At 43.1% G+C, this 26,224-nt stretch overlaps 1 protein-coding gene and 1 long non-coding RNA gene across 2 annotated transcripts; one reads left to right on the top strand and one right to left on the bottom strand.

Annotated features, from left to right (window-relative positions):
* Positions 1 to 14,945: 14,945 nt before the first annotated feature.
* Positions 14,946 to 18,938, bottom strand: Rnase9 (ribonuclease A family member 9 (inactive)). Its single transcript, XM_059274472.1, has 2 exons — positions 18,822 to 18,938; positions 14,946 to 15,678 (listed from the first exon to the last, which is right to left on the bottom strand). Exon 2 carries the CDS (start codon positions 15,669 to 15,671, stop codon positions 15,084 to 15,086), a length of 588 nt encoding a protein of 195 aa, XP_059130455.1. The 5' UTR covers positions 15,672 to 15,678; positions 18,822 to 18,938; the 3' UTR covers positions 14,946 to 15,083.
* Positions 15,752 to 20,063, top strand: LOC131920054 (uncharacterized). Its single transcript, XR_009381489.1, has 3 exons — positions 15,752 to 15,882; positions 17,405 to 17,550; positions 19,922 to 20,063. It is a non-coding gene; the product is annotated as an uncharacterized LOC131920054 (long non-coding RNA).
* Positions 20,064 to 26,224: the final 6,161 nt, after the last annotated feature.

The raw sequence follows: 26,224 nt of genomic DNA, 5'->3' as shown, positions 1-26,224 counted from the left end.
GCCTGAAATGCAGAGATCTGCCTGCCTCTGCTTCCCAAGCACTAGAATTTAAGGTGTTGCCTCTGTGCCCAGCAAAGGTAGGATTTTAAATTCCTCATTGTGTTGACAGGATCTCACTTTGCAGCTCTTAACTCACAGTTTTATTATTCAGTTTACTAATTTAATAGACATCAGTGCCCTGCTCTGATTAAAAAAAAAAGAAGCTTCTCTGATGACGAAGATTGAGATTGGTGCTAACCTATGGTATACACATAAGAATTTAGAGGGCATTTTGTCTATTTAGCAAAACAACAGTAAGTTCTCCCCTAGAGCCTATGACCTCCCCAATCACATGCTCTTGACCAGGTTTACCGTACCAGGCTTGAGTTCCCACCCGTGTATGGCAGACCTCAAATCCAATTAGAAAGTGGTTGATAACCCCCCAAAATACTCATGCCACTATTGTGCCAATGGGCAGAGCTTGCCAGGCAGGTTGTTATTGTAGATTGTGGGGTACACAACTGGGTAGGACAGTTGGCGGCTTTTCATCGCCCACAGCTTGCATAGCACTTTCTAGAATTGTGGAAGTTAGCCAGCAGGGAGGAAATGTCCATCAATTTCACAGTCTCCAGCATTCCAAATAGGTGGTGTCTTCAGTAACAGGATCTTATGATCTAGGTCTGGTAAGCAACCAAGAGCATTAGCAATACCCTATGATGTTTTGGAGGCTTCTGGGGTCTCTGTGGCTAGCAGCTAACAGGGAGGTATCCCGCACCTGGTACAGGATTGCCATTTAATGATCTTAGGCTTCTGAGAGGAGCGTTATCCACCACGCAGGATGCTTTCATTCAACCTTTGTTAAACTTTCTTATTCACTATTTTTAAATAATTTTAAATTTGTCTTATGTGTACGGCTTGTTTTGTCTGCGTGTATGTCTGTGCACCCCACATGTGCCCAGTGTTCAGGGAAACCAGAAGAGGGTGTTAAATCCCTTGAAATTGGAGTACAGACAGTTGTGAGCTGCCACGGGGTTGCTGGGAACTGAATTCAGGTCCTCTGAAAGAGCAATCTGTGTTCTTAATCACTGAGCTATTTCTCCAGACCCCAAACTCTTTAAAATTATACTTTTAGCTGGGCAGTGGTGGCACAGGCCTTTAATCCCAGCACTCGGGAGGCAGAGGCAGGCGGATCTCTATGAGTTCGAGGCCAGCCTGGTCTACAAAGCGAGTTCCAGGAAAGGCATAAAGCTACAAAGAGAAATCCTGTCTCGAAAAAAGCCGCCCCCCCAAAAAAATTTGTATTTTTAAGTTGACTTAAAATATAGTAATTTTCCATGCGATTGTTCCTACATCCTTGGTTTTAGCTTCTCCCCCCGACCCTTCCTCATCCCCACCCCCCATTATCACGTGAAGCTTTCTCACCCCTAGTATTCCTGCTCTACTTTTATACCATGTGAGTTCTGCCATCCTTGTTCTCTGAAGGATTCTGTTTTCTCCTCTCCTTCTAATGGTTCTTTCTAGCTTCCTAGTCTTTATGGGCACTCCGATTTAAGCATACTAGTCTAAAAATTCAAAGTTGGGAAGGATGTATGAGAGAGAACAAGTATCACTTGTCTGTCGTAGCATGGATTATGTCACTCGGTTTTTGCTACTGTGGTTCTGTAATATTAGTTGAGTCAGGTATTGTGATATCTCCAGCCTTGCTTTCCGCTCCGGATTGCTTTGATTGACGGGGTCCTTTTTTCTCTCAGATGAGTTTCAGAACCCCTTTTCCTAGTTCTGTGAAGAATACTGGATGGGATTGCAGGGAACCCACACATTGTTTTTTCGTAATTCATGCATTTTCATGATGCTAATTCATGAGCATAGTAGGTCTTCCCACCCACTGGTGTCTTCTCTCAATTTCTTTCTCCACTATTATTTTGAAAATGTATTGCAGAGGACTTCCTCTTCCTTGGTTAGGTTTATCCTATGTATTGTTTTGAAGTTGTTGTTGAGTGGGATTTCTCTCCCCTCTGATTTCTTCCTCAGCCTGTTCATTACTAGTATTTAGGAAAACTGTCGCCTTTTGTATGTTGTTTTTGTGTCCTATTACTTCTCTAAAAGCGTTATCATTTCTAAGAGTTTCCTGATGCCGCCTTTAGAGCCCCCTCATCTCTTCAGGAGACCGTGACTTCTTTCCATATTTGGGACACTTCTTTGACTCAGCGTTTGTAAGATTCACCTTAGTTATTGCAGAAGCTACCTGAAGTTAACTGTCTAAGGTTTTCACTGGTTGAATTTTTATCTATATAATTCATCTCAAAAGTCCTAGGAACAGACATCCCACAAGTGAGGTACTGGTAGGTTTAATGTCCGTTTCTTTGAAAATACAATATTGTAGTTTGGCTACTTGCCAGTCTATTTATTGAAAGAGATTACCAAAGCCTAAAGAGAGGAAATGTGTAGAGTTGGTGCATGGTCCTGGAGTGGAAGAAGAGAGTCTAAGCAGACCCATTTGCCTCTGCCTTCAACTAACAGACTTCTAAATCAATAGGCCCCAAGAAACTGGAAATTGGAAAGTCTCGTGCTAGAAAAAGGAGAAGTCTGGGGCCCTGGTGGCACCTCAAAGGAGAGCTTGTCTCTGAGAAAGAGACTTCACACTGTTCTGATTGGTGATTTACTCCACAGTGCAAGAGAGACCAGAGCCAATACGATGATGATGGGGATGATGATGGGTGGGACTGTTTGGTTAGGCATGGCTTCTGTTTTCTGCTTAACTCTAAACCTCACGTCACAATCCTGAAGATGGCCCTGGAAGGCTACCCCAACTCTTCCTGTCTTCCTCTTCCCAATGTGGTTACAATGAATGGCTCTTTTTTCTCTGCTTTTCACTGGCATTGACTGTTTAACAGCCTGGGCCTGGCTTACGGTGGCTGCTGCAGCCCAGGCTCTCATCCAGACAACTCTCTCAGCATCTTCGTCACCTTACTGTTGCTCTTCCATGTAGCTTTTCACATTCAGCTCTTGTCTGCGTGTGCTGTGCCTCAATGGAGAGAGGTCCCCTGAAGAAGGCTACCACATCCGTAGTCTAAGATCTGTACCTAGTTCACACTACAGTCTTCCTTAAACTGTTGGGAACAGACGTTCTACACGTGAGGTATAAGTAGATGTTCAATGTCTGTTTATCTAAAAATAAATCATAGATTAGATGTTCTTTCAGCATTTCAGTTTGGAATCGATTTTGGCAAATATATCCCTTATTAAATCTTCAACAACCTATTAAAAAGGAAGAAGTGGACATGTTGCCATTGGGACGCAGACCTGTCTTCCCAGCACATCCTCAGAGCACAAAGATACTGGAAATATGAAAGCACAGGTATTTTACATAATTTACTGTGCTTTAGTGCCCGCACGCCAACGATGCCCGGACCGTTTCCCTGCACTGACCCTTTTTGCTCTTCCGCACAGCTTTTCATGGTCAGCCCTGTCTTCATGTCTGTGTCTCGATGCAGAGAGGTCCTTTCTCTTACGTCCATTTTCCCTTTGAAGTTCTCCCCTTTTGTGCTATCAGTGATCATCCACGGCCCCCTTCTGTTAGATATTTGCTACGCAGGTTACCGAACCAATAACAACAATGGCTTTAGCTTGATCTAAATCAAAACATATCTTATTCTTCTTTTTGTTTACCTCGCACCTGGGCAACAATGTCAGTGCTGGAAAGTGTGTGTGTGTGGTGGGGGGGAGAATTAACTCATCAGAATTTAAAGATTTTCAAAGATTTTTCATTTATGATGGTCTAAATATTTAAATATTTAGTGGCAAGAAGTGAGGATAGAATGTGAAACAGGAGAAAAAAAGCTAAAATTTCTTGGCTTCAGTTGATCAATGCCCAGGCTGTGATATCAGCACATACAGCAAAGTGGCAGCTTAGTTCTACCTTACTTAAACCCAGTGTATTTTAGTAAGACAGGAAGAGAAGCTCTAAGCCCTCATAAGGCCTCGGTGGCCTAAATATTTGCTCATTTTGAAATAGGAGTAGATAAGCACGCTCAGGTGTTAATGTTGTGAGCACCCTTGTTCTCTTGGTATTTATAACCAAATGCTTAGAAAACATGTAAGTCTTTCAGAAACCCGACTTTGGGAGAAGATATCTTCAAATTGAAAACCTCATATGGCATGGAGCCTATTATTTCTTTTGATATGACAAGAGGCACTCTCCAAGGGCTCTGTGCTGACAGAGATGCCTGCTTTGATCTCTTAAGGGGAGCTTAATAGTGTTCACCAGCTTCTGTAATCTTCCAGCTGGAAAAACCGCAGGGTGATATGTATTCTCAAAGTCTGAGCACATCAAAGAATGACTGTCCCAGATGTAATGAGTGGGTGATATTTCTCCATGGACAATTCTTAAATGTCAAGTTCTTTGTGTCTCAAAGACATGAGAAATGTTCATATCTCTCTTCTGTTTTTTATTTTATTTTGAGGCGGAACCTGTGTGTAGGTAGATAAGACTGGACTGCAACTTGCCAGGCTGGCCTCAGGATTACAACAATCCTCCAGCCGTAACCTCCCACATATACCCAAGATTATAGATATAACCCGTCAGAAAGATCTATCTTTAATTTTATTACTTAATTAATTGCTTTATTTGAGACATGGTCTTGTATGCCCTGTGCTGGCCTCAAACTCATTATGTAGCTAAGAATAGCCTTTAGTTTCTGACCCTCTTGCTTCTGTCTCTTGAGTGCTAGGATTACAGGCATGCACCACCACTCCTAGTTTTATGCAGAGCTGGGACTCGAACCCAGAGTCTCGTACATGCTAGTCTAGTACTCTACCAACTGACATACATCCTTAGCCCTTAAGAGATAGATCCCAAGGACAGAAAGAAGTATTTGGATAAAATGTATTACTCTATTGTTGACCTTGATTTGTTGTTTGACTTGGAAGTGACTATGAATTGTTTGCTTGTGGTTTTGTTGCTGTATTTGTTTGTTTGTTTGTTTGTTTGTTTGTTTGTTTGTTTGTTTGACACAGGATCTCACTATATTCCCCATTGGCCTGGAACTCACTACGTAGACTAGACTCATAGAGATCCATCTGCCTCTGCCTCCTGACTACTGGGATTAAAGGCAAGCACCACCACGCTTAGCTCTTTATTGTTTTAAAGTTTTATGGTTCAGAAGATCAAATCCAGAGCATCACAGCTTCCCAGAAAGTGCTTTGTCACTGAGCCTAATCTCAGCCCCGAATCCTTTATTGTAACATAGGCTTACAATGAACAAAATGAAAGAGCATATGAAAATACTTTGAATTATTTCTATAATAATAGAAAAATATAATGTGTGATATTGTGATTGTGGTGGATATAATACTGTAGTAAAGTTTACTATTTGCCCTGACTTCTTAAGAAATTATAATTAAAGACCACCAAAAAGATTCATGGACGAGTCAATCCTCACTGTGTAGTAACAGCAAAGTTATCGGTGCTGTGACTTGTCACATCCTCCAGCGGACTGGGACCTGATCATATTGTAAGTGAAATGGTTGTTGTTCCGAGGGATCAGATTGCCTGATGCATCTACTTTGAGGATAAGAAAAAGGACTCTCTTTCCCAAGTACATACACAGGATGCTTGATGTATGGTAAACACGCGAAAGAGTAGCCAAGACCGAATTATTGGGAAGAAAGATGTTCCTTCTGTGCTACATCTACTGTGAAAATGAAGACCACTCTCTGCAATCAGAGCATCAACATTCCAGAAAATGTGACTTCCCTCAGAAGGGCCCCACGTTTGTTGTGCTGGGTGGAGAGGAGCCTTCCAGAAGGACTTGTATCAATGTAGGACTCAGTCTTCTTGGAGAGAGAAAGAGGAGGCTCTGGGTTGTCAGATGGTAGAAATAGAAAGGCTACCGTTCAATCTGTAGTCACATACAGCACATGAAGGGTGTTACACCGAGTTTCCCTTACAAGATAGCTGTCCAGTCAGCGTCCTGTTGCTGTGAAGAGACACCATGACCCCGGCAACTCTCACAAAAGAAAGCAGTCATGGATTCTTTGCCAGAATGTAACATGAGTGCCCTCCAGTTGGATTCCAAATGGAACCTTGTCCCTCTACAACCTAACACCTCAGCCTCCACTGTCCACTTTTGTCTCCGCAGTGGGAGGGACTCAAAGTCACACAGATTCCCTGACAGACAAGCGGAGAGGCAAAGAAGCCATGATAGGTAATAAAGATGGCGGACTTCTAAAATGACTGACTTCTTCCTCACTCTCCTGACCTGAGACAGAAGCCTGGCAGCTTAAAACAATGGCCTTTCAGACATTTTTCTCCAGCTAGTCAGGGTCCCTGCTGATGGACTGGCTCACCAAGTTCAAGGCCAGATCGGAAGACGCTTACACAACACCAGTCAGCCATCCTGTTTTCAAACTGACCTCCCATAAATTAGGGGAGGCAGACCCTCCAAAGATGTAAAAATCCTCCAGGCTTAGAGAATGGGACAGGCTTCAGCTCCCCAAGTACCCCTCGGCCTTGTGGAGACTCTTTCTCTATGTATCTGAGGTATGTGTGTTTCCTCACCCTAATGAAAGCCCTTTCTTTACAGCTGGTTCTGTCTGCTGTGTCTGAGGGTTTCCCTGCTGCTACCTGTCACACTGGAGATTTTTTTTTCTGCCTCCTAATTCTTTAACTGGCAGAGTAAATGAACCTGATTAAGACCCCTAGACAGTAACAATTCCATTGATATAAACTTCCACCAGGGAGTCCATCAAGCTCTGCTTACAACGTTCTTGCTCTTCTGTAGTTCATGGTCCTCCTAGAACAGTTTCCTAACAACAATGACCAACCTTTGGTACCAATTTTTCGTCTTAGTTACTTTTCTCAGTACTGTGACCAAATGCAACTTCCTTTGAATCAAGGCTTGAAGGGATACAGTTCATGAGGGTGGCAGTGTGACAGGGAATAAAGAGATGAGTCAGAAGTGAGAATGGAGTGTAATCTTCAATGTCTGCCCCTCAGTGCCTTCACTTAACTTCCTTCAGTTAGCACCCCCACAGCGTCCACAACTTCTCGAAACAGGGCCATATGTTCAAATACAAGAGCACGTGAAGACATTTTATATCCCAACTGCAACAGTTGGAATGCAAAGATGATTCAACACAAGGAGATCAATAAGTACAATTTATAATATACTAATGAGAAATAGTTTAAATTATGCGATTGTCCTAGTAGGCATCGGAAAAGCACTTAATAAACTCAACATCCTTCGTGATGAAAACTCTCCACAAAGTAAGTGTAAAAGTCATGTGATTCACTATTGTAAAGACCCCACATGAAACGTGTACAGTTAAGATCATACTCAACAGAGAAATGGTGAAACACTTTTCATGAGATTAGGAATAATACAGGGCTGCCCACTCTCATCACTTCTAATCAGAGTGGTAGGATTTCTAGCCAGCTCTATAAGGCATGAATAATAAACAAAAGATTCACATTGAAAATAAGCATTAAATGTCCTCTTCAGATGGTATGATCACATATACGGAAAACTCCAACATTACGAAACATTTTAGAATATACTGATTCAGTTAGTTGCAGAAATAAAGTAAATACACAAGGTTAGTAATGTTTGGATATATTATCAATGATCAAAAAAAGAAAAACCAAGACATGTTTCTATGTACAGTAGCTTCTAAAAAGACAAGCCTAAATACATTTATAGAGAAGTTGAGCGATCTACTCACAGAGACTTAGATGACAGATATTGAAGAGAGAACATAAACAGAAAGATAGGCAAGCGTGCTCTCACATGCCTGCAGTGTTTTCAACTTTTCTGAAGATTCGTTTAGTGATGTGTATGTGTGTGAGGCTGTGTGATTATCGTGTACCATATAATCAGAGGAGGAGCCTGCTGAGGCCAGAAGAGGGTGGCAGACCCCTTGGAACTGGCGTTACAGGCAGTTATAAGCTGCCAAGGAGCCTGGGTCCTTCACTAAAACAATAAGTGCTCTTAACCATTGAGCATTCTCTTCAGCCCAGCTGAAAATTATCTAAATAGGATTCTGGTCACTCAGGAAATAAACCAACATTTGACAAATGACACTGTTAGGTCTCACCTGGGACAAGTGGCCAACCAAGGTGCCTAGTTGACATATCCAAGTGGACACCGCCTGCCAGTCTTTCTCAGCATTGCCAATATCTGCTAGAGTCCTGGTTCCTCAGCCCTTTTCACCCTGCCCCCTAACCTAAAGTCTCCAGACTGTGCTAGGCTTCCCTCCCACAGCCTCTGATCCCTATACAACCTCAGCCATTTTGGACACGAGTTCTCTTGGTGCTCTTGGTCTCCTGGACCCCTCTTGGCTCCTGGTTCTTCTCCCTCTTTTACTCCCTCCCCTGCTCAAGGTCCAGTTCAGTCTGGACCTTTCCAGATAACTCTGGCTGTTTTCTCCCTCATATCTATAATAAACCTTCTCCTCAACTTGTACCTGGGAGCAGCCATGTCCTCATTTTTTTTTTTCCAATTCGGCGACCTAATGAAACTAAAAGGCTGCTGTATGGTAAAGAAAACTGTCCATCGACTGAAGAGGCAGCCTGCAGAATGTAAGAAAATCTTGGCTGACTTTTCATATTAATGGAACACATGTAGTCCTGTGTCTTAAGGAGCTTCCTTGCAGGATAGAATGATTTACCTCTCTTTAGAACATCCTCTGTCTTAATGATGAGCTTCACTCCAAAGTGGACAGACAGTCTTTCCTTTGAGAAAATTGTTAATCAACAAATGCCAACTTGCAAGGCAAGATATGCCCACTGGTGAAATAGTGCCATGATTATGGGTGGGGGATGGGGAGACCAATCACTTTCTGATTGGATTTGAGACTCAAGAGGGAATGCATCCCTGGTACTGTCAATCTGGCCAAAAGTCTAGCCCTAAGGATGTCACAGGCTCTGTGAGGAAATCTTTTACCAATGAGACATGTAACCTTGCTGCCTTCTAAACATTTGTTTGTACCCAGAGACTAGCACATGCCCCATCCCTGAGATGGAGGACCTTCTTTTGACAGAAAGTAACAGTTATTGTGGAGACCCATAACTGGTCAAAGTGTTGACAATAAGTAACTACTGAGTGCTTAGCTGTAAATAGGACATCTGTATCATTCCCTCCCAGGCCCAGGGAACATGAAACAGGGGGTTGAAATACTGTAGGAGCTGGAGTACAGAGAAGAGTTATTATTGGAGTTATTGCATTCATGAACGCAGCAGCTATGGCTCTCTGCATAAGACTTAGACTAGACTGGGCCCTTCAGCATCTCATCGTGGATGGGGAGGGACTCATGAGGCCCCATTCCTCTCTGAGGAGGCTTTCACAGTTAATGGTTGCTGGGGGAGGAATATTCATTTTCTTCAGTGGTAGAGCTAGCTATTGGTAAGTTGCCCATGCTCCAGTAAATAGCCTCCTGCCCGTGCTCACAGAAGCCACCCTAATTAAACTCAGTGAGGCACACACACACAAGACATGATGAATGTAGGAGGGGGACTAGTTGGGAGGAAAAAGGAGGTCAGCAGGAATGGGAGGGTCTGATGGTTTACATTGAATAGGTGGTCTCCAGTTGGTGGAACTGTTTGGGAAGGATTAGGAGGTGTGGCCTTGTTGGAGGAAGTGTGTCACTGGGAGTAGGCTTGGCTGATTGAAAAGCTCATGTTATTCCCAGCTGGTTAGCTCACATGTGCGTGTTCTCTCTCTCTCTCTCTCTCTCTCTCTCTCTCTCTCTCTCTCTCTCCCTCATACTTGCCTGTCTACTGCCGTGCTCCCATTGATGATGGTCATGGACTCACCCCCTGAAACTGTAAACCCCAACAAATTCTTTCTTCTATGAGTTCCCTTGGTCTTGGTGTCTCTAACTAAGACGTGGGGGTAGGGGTAAAGGAGAGCTATGGGGGTAAATATGCACATAAATAATTGTAAATATATTAAATATAAATGTATTATATCCCAATACATTGTATGCATATAAAAAATTGTCAAAACAAACTTAAAAAAAATAGTGAAATTCCATGTTTGGAGAGGTATTACTAATAGAAGTTGGAGCATGATGCTTATGAAATCTTACTCAGTAAAACTGAAAATCGTAGTGCAGGCTTGTCTTCATTTGTTTTCTGTCACCATACCAAAATACCAGAGGCTGCACCAGTGAGGTGCTTCAACAAACTAAGGTGACTGCTACACCACTGACGGCCTGAGTTAATCTCCAGGACCTGTGTGTTGGATGCCGAGAACCAACTCCCACAAGTTTTCCTTTGGCCTTCACATGTATTGTTCTCTCTCTCTCTCTGTCTCTCTCTCTCTGTCTCTCTCTCTCTAATTGTCAAAATGAAAAAAATGGGGTTTTAAAAATAACTTAATAATTTATAAAGACCAGAAACATGTTTTTCATAATTCAGTTGGGGAGTCTAATGTCTAGTCTCCAGCATCTATAGAGGACTTTATCTTCAAGGGGTGGGAAGCATGAGAAGAAGCTAGCTGAAGCCTACACGAAACTTCTTTTATAGTAGCCTTAATTCCATTCATGAGAAGTGATCCTTCATCACACAATAACTTTTTCAAGCCCTGGCCGTCTAATAATAACGCATTGGCAACACCTGTGGGGACACATTCAGAGCATGGCAGGCATTGAGAGGGCATTCAGTAAGTAGAGGCCAACTTCTGAATTTCTCCTGTTGTATAAGATAAGAAGGAATCCCTGGTGCATGAGCTGGCTTTTTGGAGCCTGTTACCTATGGTGGGACACCTTGCACAGCCTTGGTGCAGGGGGAGGGACTTGGACCTGCCTCAACTGAGTGTACCAGGCTGTGCTGCTCTCCATGGGAGAACTTACCTTGTCAGAGGAGGGGCTGAGGGGGTGGGCTGGCGGGGGAAGGTTGAGGGGGGAGTGGGAGGAGGGAAGAGAGGAGGATCTGTGGTTGGAATATGAAATGAATAAAAAATTTCTTAATAAAGAAAAAAGATAAGAAGGAAAATCCATATAACCATGATTGCATTTTTTTTTCTTTTCTTTCTTGAGGCAGGGCTCTCTATGTAGTCTTGGATGTCCTGGAGCTCTCTATGTAGACCAGGCTTCTAACTCACTGAGATCTTCCTGCCTCTGCCTCCTGAGTGCTGAGATTAAAGGCATGTGCCACCATGCTTGGCCCCATGATTATATTTTTAAAAGGTATTTGGATAAGATTGGCAACTCTGGAGTGGAAGCTACAGGACTCTTTTTATGCCTCAGTTGTGCTATACTATAGTCCTATAAATGTGTTTGTGTGTACATTATAAAATTCAAAGATCAATGATGTGATCATGGCCCAGATGATACGGTTCATAGCATATACCAGGCCCACCATGTATAGAATTTCTGCAGCTCACTGTCGGGGCTGTGTTGTAGTGTAGCAGTGTCATGGAGGTTCAAAAGAGCTCCTGAGGACCTTTACTCATTCAATGTCATAGTCAAAGGCCTCCAATTTAAGGCTTTTAGAAGCATGGTTTTGTAGCTGGTATTTTCTCTGGTCCTGCCCAGCCCCATAGACCCCACAGCCGCTTATAAAATAATCACTCAGAAGCTTATATTAAAATTGCTCAGCCATTAGCTCAGGCCTACCACTGACTAGCTCTTACATTTAAACTCAGCCCATTTCTGTTAATCTATGTTGCCACATGTTCCGTGGGCTTTACCTGTGTGCCTTTACATGCTGCTCCCTAGATGACGGGCTGGTGTCTGCCTTCCTCTCCCAGAATTCTCCTTCTCTGCTGATCCCACCTGTACTTCCTGCCTGGCTACTGGCCAATCAGCATTTTATTTATCAACAATCAGAGCAACACATTCACAGCATACAGAGCAACATCACCCATCAGTTTCCTCTGACAGCCCCCTACCCCCTGATTTGAATAATGAAAAAGGACTTTCAGACCCAGGCCTTAATGTATATCAACTAATGAGTAAATTAGAAGCTCAACTTTGACTCTGAAAATAGTGGTAAAGAGCTGAGGAGGAGCCTACAAGATTGACTTGAGGTAAAGTGGGCCAGAACCCCCATATCATCCCCTGTTACTAATTCCAATAGAATTTTCACAAAGTTTTAGTTAATAGTGATGTTTGAAAGACATAAAAGGTTTGAAAGAAAGGAGATAAATCACTGCTTAAAGTGAATAGACATCTCCTTCATCACCATCTCCAGCCTTGTTTGGAGGTGGAGTATACTCAGATGGAGCCACGCCTAACAGAAAGGAAGGGAAGAGCTGTGGGGAATTGTGAAGACGCCAGAGCACGAGGAATTGTGCTTGGTTTTGTGAAGACTGATGTCTGAGCTCCGAAAGCGGTGGGGTTTCTCACACACACACACACACACACACACACACACACACACACACACACACGCTAACAACTGGCAGGTGCTCTGACGAGTTGGCTTTCCTAGGTCCTTAACGCCTTTTATCTTGAGATGCTCCTTGCTGTGGTTTCCTCCTTCATGGTACCATGTATTGTGTTGAATACAGAGAACATGAAAAGCGAAATATATACCAACATAACATTGGAAAGATACACTGCATAAAAGTCTGAAGGGAGTGTAAGTTGTCGATATAAAACTGCTGTCCAGCCCTGGGAATCCCCATAGGCACCCAGAGCCAGTCACTAAGATTGAATCACTTGATTTTTGATGCTGAGCCAGAAAAATCATGTGAAAATTCTGATGATCCTTCAGGCAGCTATTCCAAACTATATTTTTTGTTGTTGTTGTTGTTGTTGTTGTTGTTTGTTTGTTTGTTTGCTTATGCCAGGGTTTTCTTGCCTGGATAACACAGACTGGCTTTGAACTTACGAACTTCTGCCTTAGCCTCCAAAGTGCTGAAAGTACAAACTTGAGCTCCCACACCCGGCCCCCTGCTGCTCTTCATGCTGACCATCTGTTTGCTGCAGACTTTTATTGTCATGACACATTCTGTGACCTTTATGAAAACAACTGCTGGAGTCTTGTAAGCATAGCACACGTGGCCATTCGACGCTTTGGGGACGGGAAAGGAGGCAGGTGTGTAGCTTGAGTTTTTCTGCCTGGCCCACAGTCAGGGCAAATCTCTCTCACCCGCCAGTCCCACAGCCGCTCAAACCCAACCAAGTAAACACAGAGACTTATATTGGTTACAAACTGTATGGCCGTGGCAGGCTTCTTGCTAACTGTTCTTACAGCTTAAATTAATCCATTTCTATAAATCTATACCTTGCCACATGGCTCGTGGCTTACCGGCATCTTCTCATGCTGTTTGTCATCATGGCGGCTGGCAGTGTCTCTCTCTCAGCCTTCCACTTCCCAGAATTCTCCTCCTTGTCCCGCCTATACTTCCTGCCTAGCCAATGGCCAATCAGTGATTTATTTACTGACCAATCAGCAACACACTTGACATACAGACCATCCCACAGCACTTCCCCTTTTCTTTTCTTAAAAAGGAAGGTTTTAACCTTTGCATATCTCTAAAGTCAGCTTGGTATATTTGGGAATTTGGGCGTAGTTTCTCTTACTACTTCCTGCTGGAGGGGGGCGCTGTATCTTATGGGGACACAAAGAATATTTTAGGATTATGGAGTAGTCTATGAGGGTGTATCGTCTGAGCCAGTTGCCTTGAAATGTTTTTGGATGTTGAATCATCTGGGCCATGGTGTCATCGGAGACCTTTCAGGTGGTCTTGGCTGGTCAAACCTGATGTATCTTAATCTGGAACGAATCCATAGCCTCTGGCTTTCTGTGGAAACAAAAGCAGAGTCTCCTTTTCTTTTTCTTTTCTTTTTTTTTAAAGATTTATTTATTTATTATGTATACAGAAGAGGGTGCCAGATCTCATTACAAATGGTTGTGAGCCACCATGTGGTTGCTGGGAATTGAACTCAGGACCTCTGGAAGAGCAGTCAGTGCTCTTAACCTCTGAGCCATCTCTCCAGCCCAGAGCCTCCTTTTCAAAGCAACATATCCTTACATCCAAATTTTGAAGTCAAGGTACCTTTAAAATATACATTTTGGCATAACTCAACAGTTTTTGTAATCAAATGTTTTTCTTTAGTTATGAATATCAAAGAGAACATAATCCAGATTCTCTGTGTGGTAGACATCTTTACGTGGCTTATTTTTTTTATATAAGCTTGAGCCTATTGCTTTAAACTGCAGCTTTCTAAGCCTGAAACGCGCTGGCGCTGTGGCTGCTGGTTCCGCCCACTTTAGCTTCCCAACATGGCGGTAGTACGTTTTCCGCCAGCTCTGGGAGCCATCAACTCTCAGAAATAGTGGGTCTATGCTTCTATCAAAGCAGTGTGTAGCCCAGAAACCTCTTTTTTTTTTTTTGTACTATCAAAGGCTAAATCCACCACACAGCTTAATGTGCCACTTGCAGAGGCCTCATTCCCGCCATACTGCAGGTCAAGCATGCACGCCAGGAACCCGCCATAGTAGCTCAAACACACAGGCTGCTGCTAGCTTAGAAGAGACAACTAGGAGATGTTTTTAGCTCCGTTTTAGAATCTTTTTACTCAGGTTTTAGGTGGAAACTCTTGCCCCACGTTGGGCGCCATTTGTAGCTTGAGTTTTTCTGCCTGGCCCACAGTCAGGGCAAATCTCTCTCACCCGCCAGTCCCACAGCCGCTCAAACCCGACCAAGTAAACACAGAGACTTATATTGGTTACAAACTGTATGACCGTGGCAGGCTTCTTGCTAACTGTTCTTACAGCTTAAATTAATCCATATCTATAAATCTATACCTTGCCACATGGCTCGTGGCTTACCGGCATCTTCTCATGCTGTTTGTCATCATGGCGGCTGGCAGTGTCTCTCTCTCAGCCTTCCACTTCCCAGAATTCTCCTCCTTGTCCCGCCTATACTTCCTGCCTAGCCAATGGCCAATCAGTGATTTATTTACTGACCAATCAGCAACACACTTGACATACAGACCATCCCACAGCACAGGTGGGTGATCAGAGTGAATGGACTGGAACCGCCGTTCTCACTTTCAACTAACAGCATCAGTATCTAAAGTATAACTACTTAGCGTATCTAATGTAACTACTTAGAGAAACCCGGAATGTCAGGGGAAGTCATATTCCTGGCCTATGGTACTTTCCTGCTCCTAGGTATCAATATATCAAGTACACGGTTAGGGATAAATTCTTGGGTTTCATCATCCCACTGACAAGTGACAACTGGGTAACCTGTCAGGAAGACGCTTTCGTATGAGCACTCCGATATCCCCTCTCCGCTTACTAAAGCACACTTCACTCCTTTCATTAATTCCGTGCTTCTTCTGCAAAAGGAAGCCCCTTTCTTACATTTGACTTGTTTGCCGTAGCAGGCCTTTTGTAGGTCTTGATAGGTCTCAGCTACGAAGTAGTACTCCGAATAACAGAGAAGCTTATTGTGAATATTTTTAAACACGAGTTCAGTGTCGCAGTAATCATCGCCCACCAAAGGTCGCTCGGGATCAGCAATAATCTTTTCTATGATTCTTTCTTTGGTAGGTGGCTTGGTAGGCCCTGTGCTATGGAGTTCCCTTAGGTAGTCACCTAAGACTGGCATCATTTCATAATCCCAGTAATCCCATTTTTCCCCTTGCAGCGTGAGTGGCGGCGACAGCAGCAGCAGCAGCAGCAGCAGCAGCAGGGTCAATGGCCATGGGTACTTGGTGACCAGAGACTTCATTCTTTCCCTGCAGAGTCAAAGCAGTGAAGAGAGACATTCTATTATGATGCAATGTTTGTATTCTACACACAGGGGCCACTTATACCAACTCCCACTGTTCTCTGCACTCTGAGTAGGTGGCCCATTGGAAAACCGTTAGGTGAGACTTCAGAATTTGTTTGAAGACCTCCCTAATATTGACTCTAAAACAACCGTGTTAGTCTTGGGGATAGTAGGTAAAGTGGGGGATGTGAAAGAAAGAGAGAGACAGAGCTAGAGAAGGAGAGAGGGAAGAAGTGAGGGGAGGTGGGAGGAAGTGGAGGTGGGGTAAAGGAAACCAATAAAAGGCTGGGAGAAGGGCTGGGGGAGATCACAGCCACAATGAGAGAAGAGAGGGGCCACAGGCAGCATGTGCTCCTTTTGTCTAGAACAAACACGTTTTACTCATTCCCAGAAAGCAATAACGTGCACAGAAATGAACCAGCTTCCCCCCTTGTTGATCTTGCTCTGACAAGGGACACTCTCCGTCTTAGGGCTTTCATTTTCATCCTGTCACATCTGGCCACAGATGTCCTTGAAGAGTCCAGCAAATGTCCAGAGAGGCACAGCAGACATACACTAAGCTGGCTCCGGTGCCGACTGTACTGAAATGAATGATAAGTAACACTAATGGCGGCACTGGTTACCGCGTGGAAAAATCATGAGCCACGGCCACAACTACCTCGTTACAGAGAGCTTTATTGGGAGGGTGGGGTACAAGAGAACCAGGCCTGGGGAGGAAAGAGGGAGAAAGATGGTGGGGTGGGGGAGGGAGCAGAGCAGAGAGAGAGGGTGGGGTCTGTGTCTGGCTTTTTAAGGCGCAGATTGTGTGACCATGCCACGCATACATAGTCGCCAATACACACTGATGACGTAAGATGCAAGACCCTGAACTGCGAATGTACAGTCATGTAGTTAGAGTGAGGGCAGAATTCTAACATGTACCTCCACGTCAGTATCTCTAACTGCTCTGTCCGTTTTAAGCCTCTTGCCATGTTGTACCGCTCTTCCACCAAAGTACATCATTTACTTTCTGGTGTTTTCATTGATGCTTCCTCCTGCCCCTTAGGTGAACTTGATGGTTCCTGTTTAGACTGGGTTTTAACCTCCTTAAACTCACTCCAAATTCGAATCACTGTCTACAGTTATGCTGATCTCATCAGTAGAGAGTTCACAGCTGCCACACTACTCAACTTTTTCCATGTCTACTATTCACCCCACCCTAGGCCCCCAATCTGCTGCCTACTGTTTCCATGTACATTCAGGTCTTTACAAGTTTATGAGCAAATGTCTTTGCTTATCAATTCAATGCTCAGCCAATGACATAGAACAGAAGATAATTTAAAAAGAAAATATTGTGCCCATATTGATGATGCATGTCATAAAACTGTCTGGTTAACTGTGCTAAGTTTTAAAGGTCTTTTTATAAGAAACTGAGGACCAACAACATCTATCCAGAGATTCCTCCCGTTTACTAAAATAAGCAATGAGGCATAGTCTATGCTTTAGTCCAGAGAATCATCTTTTGTAGAGAACTTCTGGGCTCATTTGTCTCCTGCATCCCTATCCCAAATCTGACTGTTTCTCATTAATTCTCCAAGATCTTTCTTTCAGTGGAGAGCAATGACCTTATCTGAACTCAGAGCAGGCTTCAGAGCCTGACTGTGCCTGTCGCCTCTGTATTTCATTTATACCCTGTGTTATCTATTCTTCAGAGAATGGGTGTTTGGGTTGCTGGACTTAGAACTTGATACCAGAGATATTGACCTTCAGTGAGAAGAAATCCTTCTGAATGAGGAACAGAGAATGAACCTGAGCAGCTCAGAAGCACATTGTTGAAGCTCATTTAAATCTTAAAAAGGTAACACAGATATAGCGTAAGAAGCTCTATGCCATAAGCTACGCCAAAGACTTCTTATATATTACCAACATTGAAACAACCAAAGGATAGAAACATTGTTTACTTTGTGTACTGTTATTAGCATTTTCTCACTCTGGAATATAATTGTCATAACCCAGAAATTCTGGCCCATGTAGAAGGGAGATGGGAAGACGATTGTGGCTAATTGCAGGTTTGGATTCTGATCTTATGAATTAGGAAAGGAGAGAGAGAGAGAGAGAGAGAGAGAGAGAGAGAGAGAGAGAGAGAGAGAGAGAGAGAGAGAGACAGAAGTTGGGGGCACACAGTGGGAAATGGAGAGACTAGGAAAGTTGAGCACAGAAGTACAGAGGGAAGAAGAGACATATTCCAAACTGGTGGCATTGAGTGGTTACTCATCCCATGTGAACATGTTCATAACCCATCCCTCCATAATTTTTCACACTTCCATCAATATCACATTGTCACAGCCAGAGAGCTTGGCTCACAGCTCCGCAGTGAGGACTCAGAGCCTCTGTAATGAGAACCCAGAGCCTCTTCAGCACTTTGAGTTAGAGTGAGCAAAGTCAGCACACACATGGCCAGTGGAGTCTGAAGCTCTAGGCCCTACCCTTTAACTTACTGAGAACTCACCGAGAAAATGGTTTACAAGATTATATATATATATATATCACCATATATAATGGGATATATATATATATATATATATATATATATAGTGAGAATGTGATATATTAAGCATTCATGAGTTTTTGATCAGGAAGAAATTGTTACAATACTTTTGAGAAAAAAGGAAAGGTGGCAAACAAAAGGGTTAAAGGTCATAAAGCTTTTGTAGAAAGTTTTTTTACTATCTAAACTTCTAAATGGATGATTTAAGAAAGGGGATTACAGTAACCTGCATGGGAAACAGCCATTTACATAAGCAGAAAACTTTCGAAATTTGAAAGTCTACTAGTGTGGGAAAGATTAAACAGAGTCTAATACATTCAGAATGGTAACAATTACCCATGCCAGTAATAATAATTGTAAATGGGTAGCTCTTATTGAGACAGTATTTTATGTTCATGGAGCTATGCTTTCTTTGGATAGATCGCTTTCCAGCCTTTGTACATACATGAAGCTATGGCATTTTAGAGACGTATAGTGAAGAATTTTGTGCTTCTATAGCACAGTACTGGGAGTGTCTAGGTAACAGGGAGAGAAATCCTCAACACATTATCTTAAACTCCAGAGGGGCTATATTGACTCACAGAAGAGGGTAGTCCACCGGGCACAGAAGGTGGAAGTTAAAGGTCTTCCCTGGCTCCTGCCACCCACTCCGCTCCACGTCTGTGCAGACCAGATTTGCTCCTGTGTGGGTGCTCTGTGGACTGGCAGGGCCAGGCACTGTCACTTTTGTACCCTATCGGAGGGTCACAGTGTTCCCATTGTGCGGCCCTCCCCCACCAAATTCCATCAAGGAAAATGACTCTTCTGATTGGCCTAGCTTCCATCACTTGAGTAAATCAGGGATGTGGGGACTTCTGACTGGTCAGCCAGAAACACACGCTTTTATTGGAGAAATAAAAGCAAAGCCCTGTGATTAAAACCCCAGCCGTACTTCAATTGTTAATAAAAGAGCTGCTCCTACTGAATGGCAAAGCAATGAGGACCATGGGCAAAAGAAGTGTGGTTGTGTGGGTGGAGAAATCAGAACACTGACCTCTGTCTACCTCATAGTCTTTAATTATTATTACATTTTAATTGTGTGTGTTGCAAGGTATGGGTGCATGTGAGCCATGGTGCACATGTAGAGGTCAGAGGACAAGTTGTGGGAGTTGATTCTCTCTCTCCATTATGTAGGTTTCAAGAATTGAACTGAGGTTCTCAAGCTTGGCAACAAGTGCCCTTACCCACTAAGCCATCTCACCAGCCCCACCTGACCATCTTAATTAATGAAAATGTAGATTACATAGGAGAAAAGAAAAAAAAAAACAATCTTAGTAAAGTGTTATTAATGAATAATTTATTTATTGCTAATTTCTTTTGTTTTGTTGTTTTTTGCTTTTCAAGACAAGGTTTCTCTGTGTAGCCCTGGCTGTCCTACACTCACTCTGCAGACCAGGCTGGTCTCAAACTCAAAGATTAGCCTGCCTCTGCCTCCCAAGTGCTAGGATTAGAGGTGTGTACCAGCACTGCGTGGCATCTTGATAATTTCTTAATCTTAGTTTTACAACTAAAAATTTTGCAACTCAAAAAAGACTTTACTAGTAGAATATACTTTGAAGACTTCAAGTATTCCTGATTCAATTGGATGAAGAAATTCCAGGTTTTAGTTCACCAAATGTGTTCTTTTCACAAACATTTTCAGGCACTTGGACATTCACCTCATAACCTAAGTGAGGACCACACTGAGTCAAGAAAATCTGGACAGACACACCAGCGTGGATAACGAGGCGGTCAAACACATTGTTTACTTGATTCTGATCATTTTGTCTTCTAAGGTGAATGCCCGAGTGCTGGAGCTTCTAGCAGCACACAGGATACACCATAAGAAGCAAAAAAAATTCTCGTTAATTGAAAATCAACTTTCCAAACACAGAGTAATTTTCATATGTTATTTTGGAAAAACTAAGTCACTCCAACAAATGACAGAAACCTCTTCACAAGTGATTAAAGTTTTCTACAAATTAACTTTTACTAGTGCTTTGTTTAGCCTTTTAAAGTATAAGGTTATATAAAATTTTAAAAGATTGTGGTAAATAGAAATCTGCTACATTTTTCCTGTAAGTCAATATGATCCTGGACAATATAGACTGATTTATTCAACTCCTAGTTATGTTTTGCGTAATATTTTCATTTCTTTCCGAAGTCAGAGATGGAATGAAGATGAAATACACAATGTATAAAGTCAAAAATTCTGACAAATTTTATTTTGTAAAAGAATAGTGAATATGGTTAAATTATGGATATATCAAGAAAAAAAGTACTATAGACCTCCATACCTCACATAACACACACATGCCATACAGACACAGATACGCTCACAAGCACTCATCACTTCACACCACATACACACACACACACACACACACACACACAGACCCCATATGAACACACTCACTCATCAACTTATGTAGCTTAGAAAGTAAAGTAACTTTTAAAGATAAAAATTAGAGGTTTTTTTAGAACAAAACAAAATCTTTTTCATAATTTAAGGTAAGAAATACCCTTACTACATAAGAAAAAATTTAGGCATAAAAGAAATTATGGTAGATGATATCCCATACTTGAGTATGAAATCGCATACCTCTCTGGACAAGGACACACAACATCACATCAAAAGTAAGTGGCAAAAACAGGAAATACTCTAACGGCCAATAGCAAGAGGGAAACTTAACACAAGTGTGAGCTTGTAACTGTGCATACAGTGTACTATTTACTTCTCAATTTAGGGAAAAGACAGGCAGTCTTTGTGTGTATGTGAATATATGTTTGTGTGTATGTATATACCACTTGTGTGTGCATGAGTGCATATATGTGTATACTCTGTGTGTGTGTGTGTGTGTGTGTGTGTGTGTGTGTGTGTAGGACTTGAAGTAAAAAATGAAGCTAATGAGACAAAAGGGACAAGTTTGACTACATTAAAACAGCATGAAAGATGCTTATGGTTATGAAAATATTCTGTTTAGGGAATGTTTGGCATGTTCTTGACTGTATCAAGGTAAATACCCAGGTCTTCATACAGTGTTGTAATTTTGCATCATGTTATCATTGGTGAAAATGGATTAAAGGTATGGCGATTGCTCTGCATTATTTACTACAAAGTACATGAAAATAATAACCTTGACATTTTTTTAAGAAAAGGCATTACTCTGAGATCAATTCCATGGGGACCAGTGAGAGGGCTCAGAGGGTAAAAGGGCTTACTGCACAAAGCTGACCCCCTGAGTCCACTCTTGGTAGCAGAAGGCATTGTAACAGGAATAGAAACCATAGCGTGTGTAATGGGGTGCACACCATGATCAGTTGACAGAGACAGAGAAAATTAGGGCCTGGGTTATACATTATGCAGGCACCACCCAGAAGCAGACTGCTGTAACATTATTACAACCCTTTTGGGGACAATCCTGAAAGACGCCAGCCAAAGGAAATCTTCACAGAGGGCAGAACTTTGGGCAGTGCACATGGTCACACATTTTGTTTGAAAGGAGAAATGGATAGATATGCAATTATTCACCAGTTCATGGGATGTAGCCAGTGGATTTGCTAGATGGCCAGGAACTTGGAGAGAGAATGATTGGGACGTTGATGAGAAAGACATTGGGAAAGAATTATGTGGCTAGATCTCTATGTGGGCAAAAGATGTGAAGCTACTTGTGTCACATGTAAATGCTCATCAAAAGGTAATTTCAGCTGAGAAGGAGTTTAATTATCAAGTAGACAAGATGACCCATTCTACGGACATTCAGCCTCTTTGCCCAGTCATCCTGTCATTGCCCAATGGGCCCATGAACAATATGACCACTGTAGTGGAGATGGAGGTTACACATGGGTTCAATAATATGGACTTCCACTCATTAAGGCTGACTGGATAGAGCTGCTGCTGAGTGCCAGATCTGCCAACAGCAAAGATCAACACTGAGCACTCAGTATGGCACCATTCCCCGGGGTGACCAGCCGGCGACCAGGTAGCAGGTTGATTACATTGGACCACTTCCTCCATGGATAGGGCGATACTTTGTCCTTGCTGGAGTAAATACTTATGCTTGCCCTCACTCTCCCTGGTAAGTCCATTCCTTCACTGGTATTAGAGCCTACCTCTTTGGGTTTCGGGTATATATTGAAGACCAGCTGAGACATTCTGCCTCGTGAACTGAAGGACTACTGGATTCTCAGACTTTTCATTGGGAGACAGCTATTGTTCAACTAGCAGGACCACAGCCCATAAGCCGCTCTAATAAATCCCTATATTCATTTTATCAGTTCTAGTCCTCAAGAGAACCATATCTAAGTACCAAAGGCTGCTGAGGGGCACTCAGACTAGCTGGGCTGCCTGTAAGTGACATTCTCCAACCTGTTAAGCTGCCTTCAGCCTGTGCAGAGGGTCCTAGGTTTCCAGTTTTCCTGAGCCATCATCCATGTTGAAGGGGGAAAGGAAAATAGCAAACTTTAGGATTAATTAAATATAATTAACGTTAATTAAATCATAATTAGCAAGCTTAATAAGAAAACAGACTAAGTCGGTTCTGCTTCTAACACAGTCAAAATCCAACTGCTGACTTCTGCCTTCGTGAGCCTGGAGCGTGCTCTTTTCTGGAGAGGTAGACAGCTCCCCTTCCCCACCTCCAAGAAGCAACCCCCAAAGAGAGTGGCACTATTAGGAGATGTGGCCTTGTTGGAAGAAGTGTGTCACTGTGGGGGTGGGCTTTGAGGTCTCTTTTCTCAAGCTTCCCTCAGTGTGACTGTCGGTCGGTCGACTTCCTGTTGCCTGCAAGATGTAGGACTCTCAGCTCCAGCAACATGTCTGCCTGCACGCCACCATGCTCCCCGCTGTGATGATAATGGATTGAACCTCTGAAACTAAGTAAGTCCCCTCAATTAAATGCTTTTCTTATAAGAGCTGCCAATGGTCATGGTGTCTCTTCACAACAATAAAAACCCTAATTAAGACACTGGTCAAGAAGAAAAAATATAAAAATGGACTGGGAGGAAAGAAAGTGGGATTGAGCGTAGTTAGGTTACGTTGGCCATTGTCCTCACCCATTTCCCTCTAACAGGCCCCTGCTTCCCATACCCAGGAGGGTCTCAGGGGTCTCTGTCTACATTCTCATCCAGAACGTGGGGTTCCTGAAGAGTCTGAGCTGGGGGCAAGGAGAGGACACGCAGAGCCTAGAGCTCTCACCTGCCCAGCACTATGGCCCATGCAAGAAAAGTCCAGGGCCTCCTAAGGCCCTCAGATACGTCCTGACCTTCAAGACCACCAGAGCCAGGGATGGCCGAGTTGAGCTCCTTACCTCGAGGACATATGAGAGGAAGAAGGAACATCAGCAGCCACCAGGTGAAGCAGCTGAATGTGCAGAGAGCCTGCTCCAGCAGCTTAGCTCCAGATGTGCAGAGACTTAGCTCCAAATTGCCCTTGTGAAAGGCAGCAAGACAGAAACCAGTTTGTTTTTTCAGAGGCTAAGAATGCCCCTTTTTCTTTTCTTTTTATTTTCTTTTCCTTTCTTTCTTCCTTTCTTTCTTCCTTCCTTCCTTCCTTCCTTCCTTCCTTCCTTCCTTCCTTCCTTCCTTCCTTCCTTCCTTCCTTTCTTCTCTCATATATTACATCCTGGCTGCAATTTCCCCTCCCTTCTCTCCTCCCAGTCCTCTGCTTCCCCACTCCCCTCTCCCCCAGATCCACTCCTCCACCATCTCCCTTCAGAAAAGGTCAGGCCTCCCAGGGATGTCAACCAAACATGAATGCATCCTTTCCTATGTTCATGCCAACACTCTTAGTTTCTTAATCTGTGCCTGTTGATTGGATTGATTTAAAAAGTGATAGGGGCCGGGCGGTGGTGGCGCACGCCTTTAATCCCAGCACTCGGGAGGCAGAGCCAGGCGGATCTCTGTGAGTTCGAGGCCAGCCTGGGCTACCAAGTGAGTTCCAGGAAAGGCACAAAGCTACACAGAGAAACCCTGTCTCGAAAAACCAAAAACCAAAAAACAACAACCAAAAAAAAAAAAAAAAGTGATAGGGGCTGGAGAGATGGCTCAGTGATTAAGAGCAGTTCTGCTCTTGCAGAGGACCAGAGTTTGGTTCTCAGCATCCACATCACAAGTCTCACAACCGCCTGTAACTCCAGCCCCAGAACATCTAATGCTGCTGCGGGGACCCGCGCTCAAACAGACACACAGAAACACACATACACAGACTTTTGTTTAAATAGTTAAAAAATGACAGCACATCGTTCCTCCATTTAGTGAGAAAGAAATGTTTTCAAATGTTTAATGATTATTCCTTCCTTGGATAATTTTCAGATAATGTCTTCTGATTATCTTTTTCTGTAAGTATGTTTCATCTTTCTGACAGACTGCTTTATAGGTTTAAGATATACGCCGGGCAGTGGTGGCGCACGCCTTTAATCCCAGCACTTGGGAGGCAGAGGCAGGTGGATCTTTGTGAGTTCGAGGCCAGCCTGGTCTACAGAGCGAGATCCAGGAAAGGCGCAAAGCTACACAGAGAAACCCTGTCTCGAAAAACCAAAAAAAAAAAAAAAAAAAAAAAAAAAAAAAAAAAAAACAAGATATATGGTAAACCCTTAACAATAATATGTGGAAAATTGTCTTCAGTTGTTTACTTAGTATAGTGTAACAATCTAATTGTATAAAAACAATAATGATGACAGCTACCATTTCATCATCAAAGCAAATGGTAAGTGGTAAGGTATATTTTATTCAGGAACAGTCAGAATTGTCTTTCCTTACAGTTATTGACAAGTGTGTTTTTCTTCTATCAAATACAGATGATAGGCTAGAAGTGTGACCTATGAAATCAAACTGTCCTTGTCTGCTCCTGCGGAGAGCAGTTATCCACATGACTTTGAACACTGCCTACTGTCTGTAGGTAATGTCATCGACTCCACTCCGTGTGGATTGTTTGAGAGTAAAAAGAGAATTTGTAGATCTTTCTGACGTGCTGGAAGTACTCTGTTCTGTTATTACAATTACCATGGCCACGAACAACCGTGTGACAATTATCGTTATTGTGACTCTGAAAACCTTAACAGGCTTCCAAAACAAGAAGGATGAAGGATTTTCAGGTCGTCTTATCCCAGCGCTGCCAACTCTCCTGGGGGGAAATGAAGTTGCATTTCAGATGTTCAGTCTCTCTTTGAACTTCTCACCCACTGTTTAGAAGCGAGTGGCTGTTCCAGGGTCCTGTGTTTGCTTTCAGAAACGCTCGTTGTCCAGGGGCTTTCAGGATAAAAAGACTGCCTGGCTGCCCTGGGGGACTGGCGAGGAGGTAGGCATGCGAAGTGACCCTGAATCATTTTGCCCCAAAGGCTTTGAACACGTAAGCAGCAACCTTTCCCTACTCACTGAAACTCGAATTAGAAAGAAAGCTTTTTGATCTGCCTGGCTGAGTGGGAGTGAAACTCTGGGCCCTTCAGCAACCCTGATGCTTTTTGCAAAACGACCACATGCTCGATCCTGCCCTTTGTCTACAGAACCCAGGGTTCTTCCTAGACCTCCAGCCTAGGGGCTTGTGCTTAATGACAGTTTTATAATTAGGAAGTTTGTTATGTGAAGGCCAAACTCATGGGATGGAATCTCAGAGAACAGGGCTTTAAAACACACCCCTTTTTTCCCCTCTCATATAACAACCTGTCAACAGCAGGTTGGCGGAACAACTGCTTAGCACAGCTGTTAGGGACATGGTTCCCTCTGAATTCAGCTTATTCCTGGGCCATTACTATCGTTATTATATAGAATATTTAAGTGAAGACGCAGTCCAGTGGGGGATCTAGTTATTGAATAATGACAAGGTGTTCAGTACATTGTGATGAAACCTGGACTCGGACCTTGCTCACATCACTTCTGCTCAGAGAGCCTGAGAGAGGAAGTGAGGCTGGGTGCCCTGACAGTGAGAAGAGTTGGCTTGGGTGACCTGAAACTCCTCCACAATGATCCT

Source organism: Peromyscus eremicus, chromosome 9, assembly GCF_949786415.1.
Source record: "Peromyscus eremicus chromosome 9, PerEre_H2_v1, whole genome shotgun sequence".
Lineage (NCBI taxonomy): Eukaryota > Metazoa > Chordata > Mammalia > Rodentia > Cricetidae > Peromyscus > Peromyscus eremicus.
This window is presented reverse-complemented; position numbering and strand designations above follow the sequence as displayed.

Bases quoted from the DNA above. Each gene is read 5' to 3' on its own strand.
- Rnase9 (XM_059274472.1), bottom strand. From the start codon at position 15,671: ATGAAGTCTCTGGTCACCAAGTACCCATGGCCATTGACCCTGCTGCTG.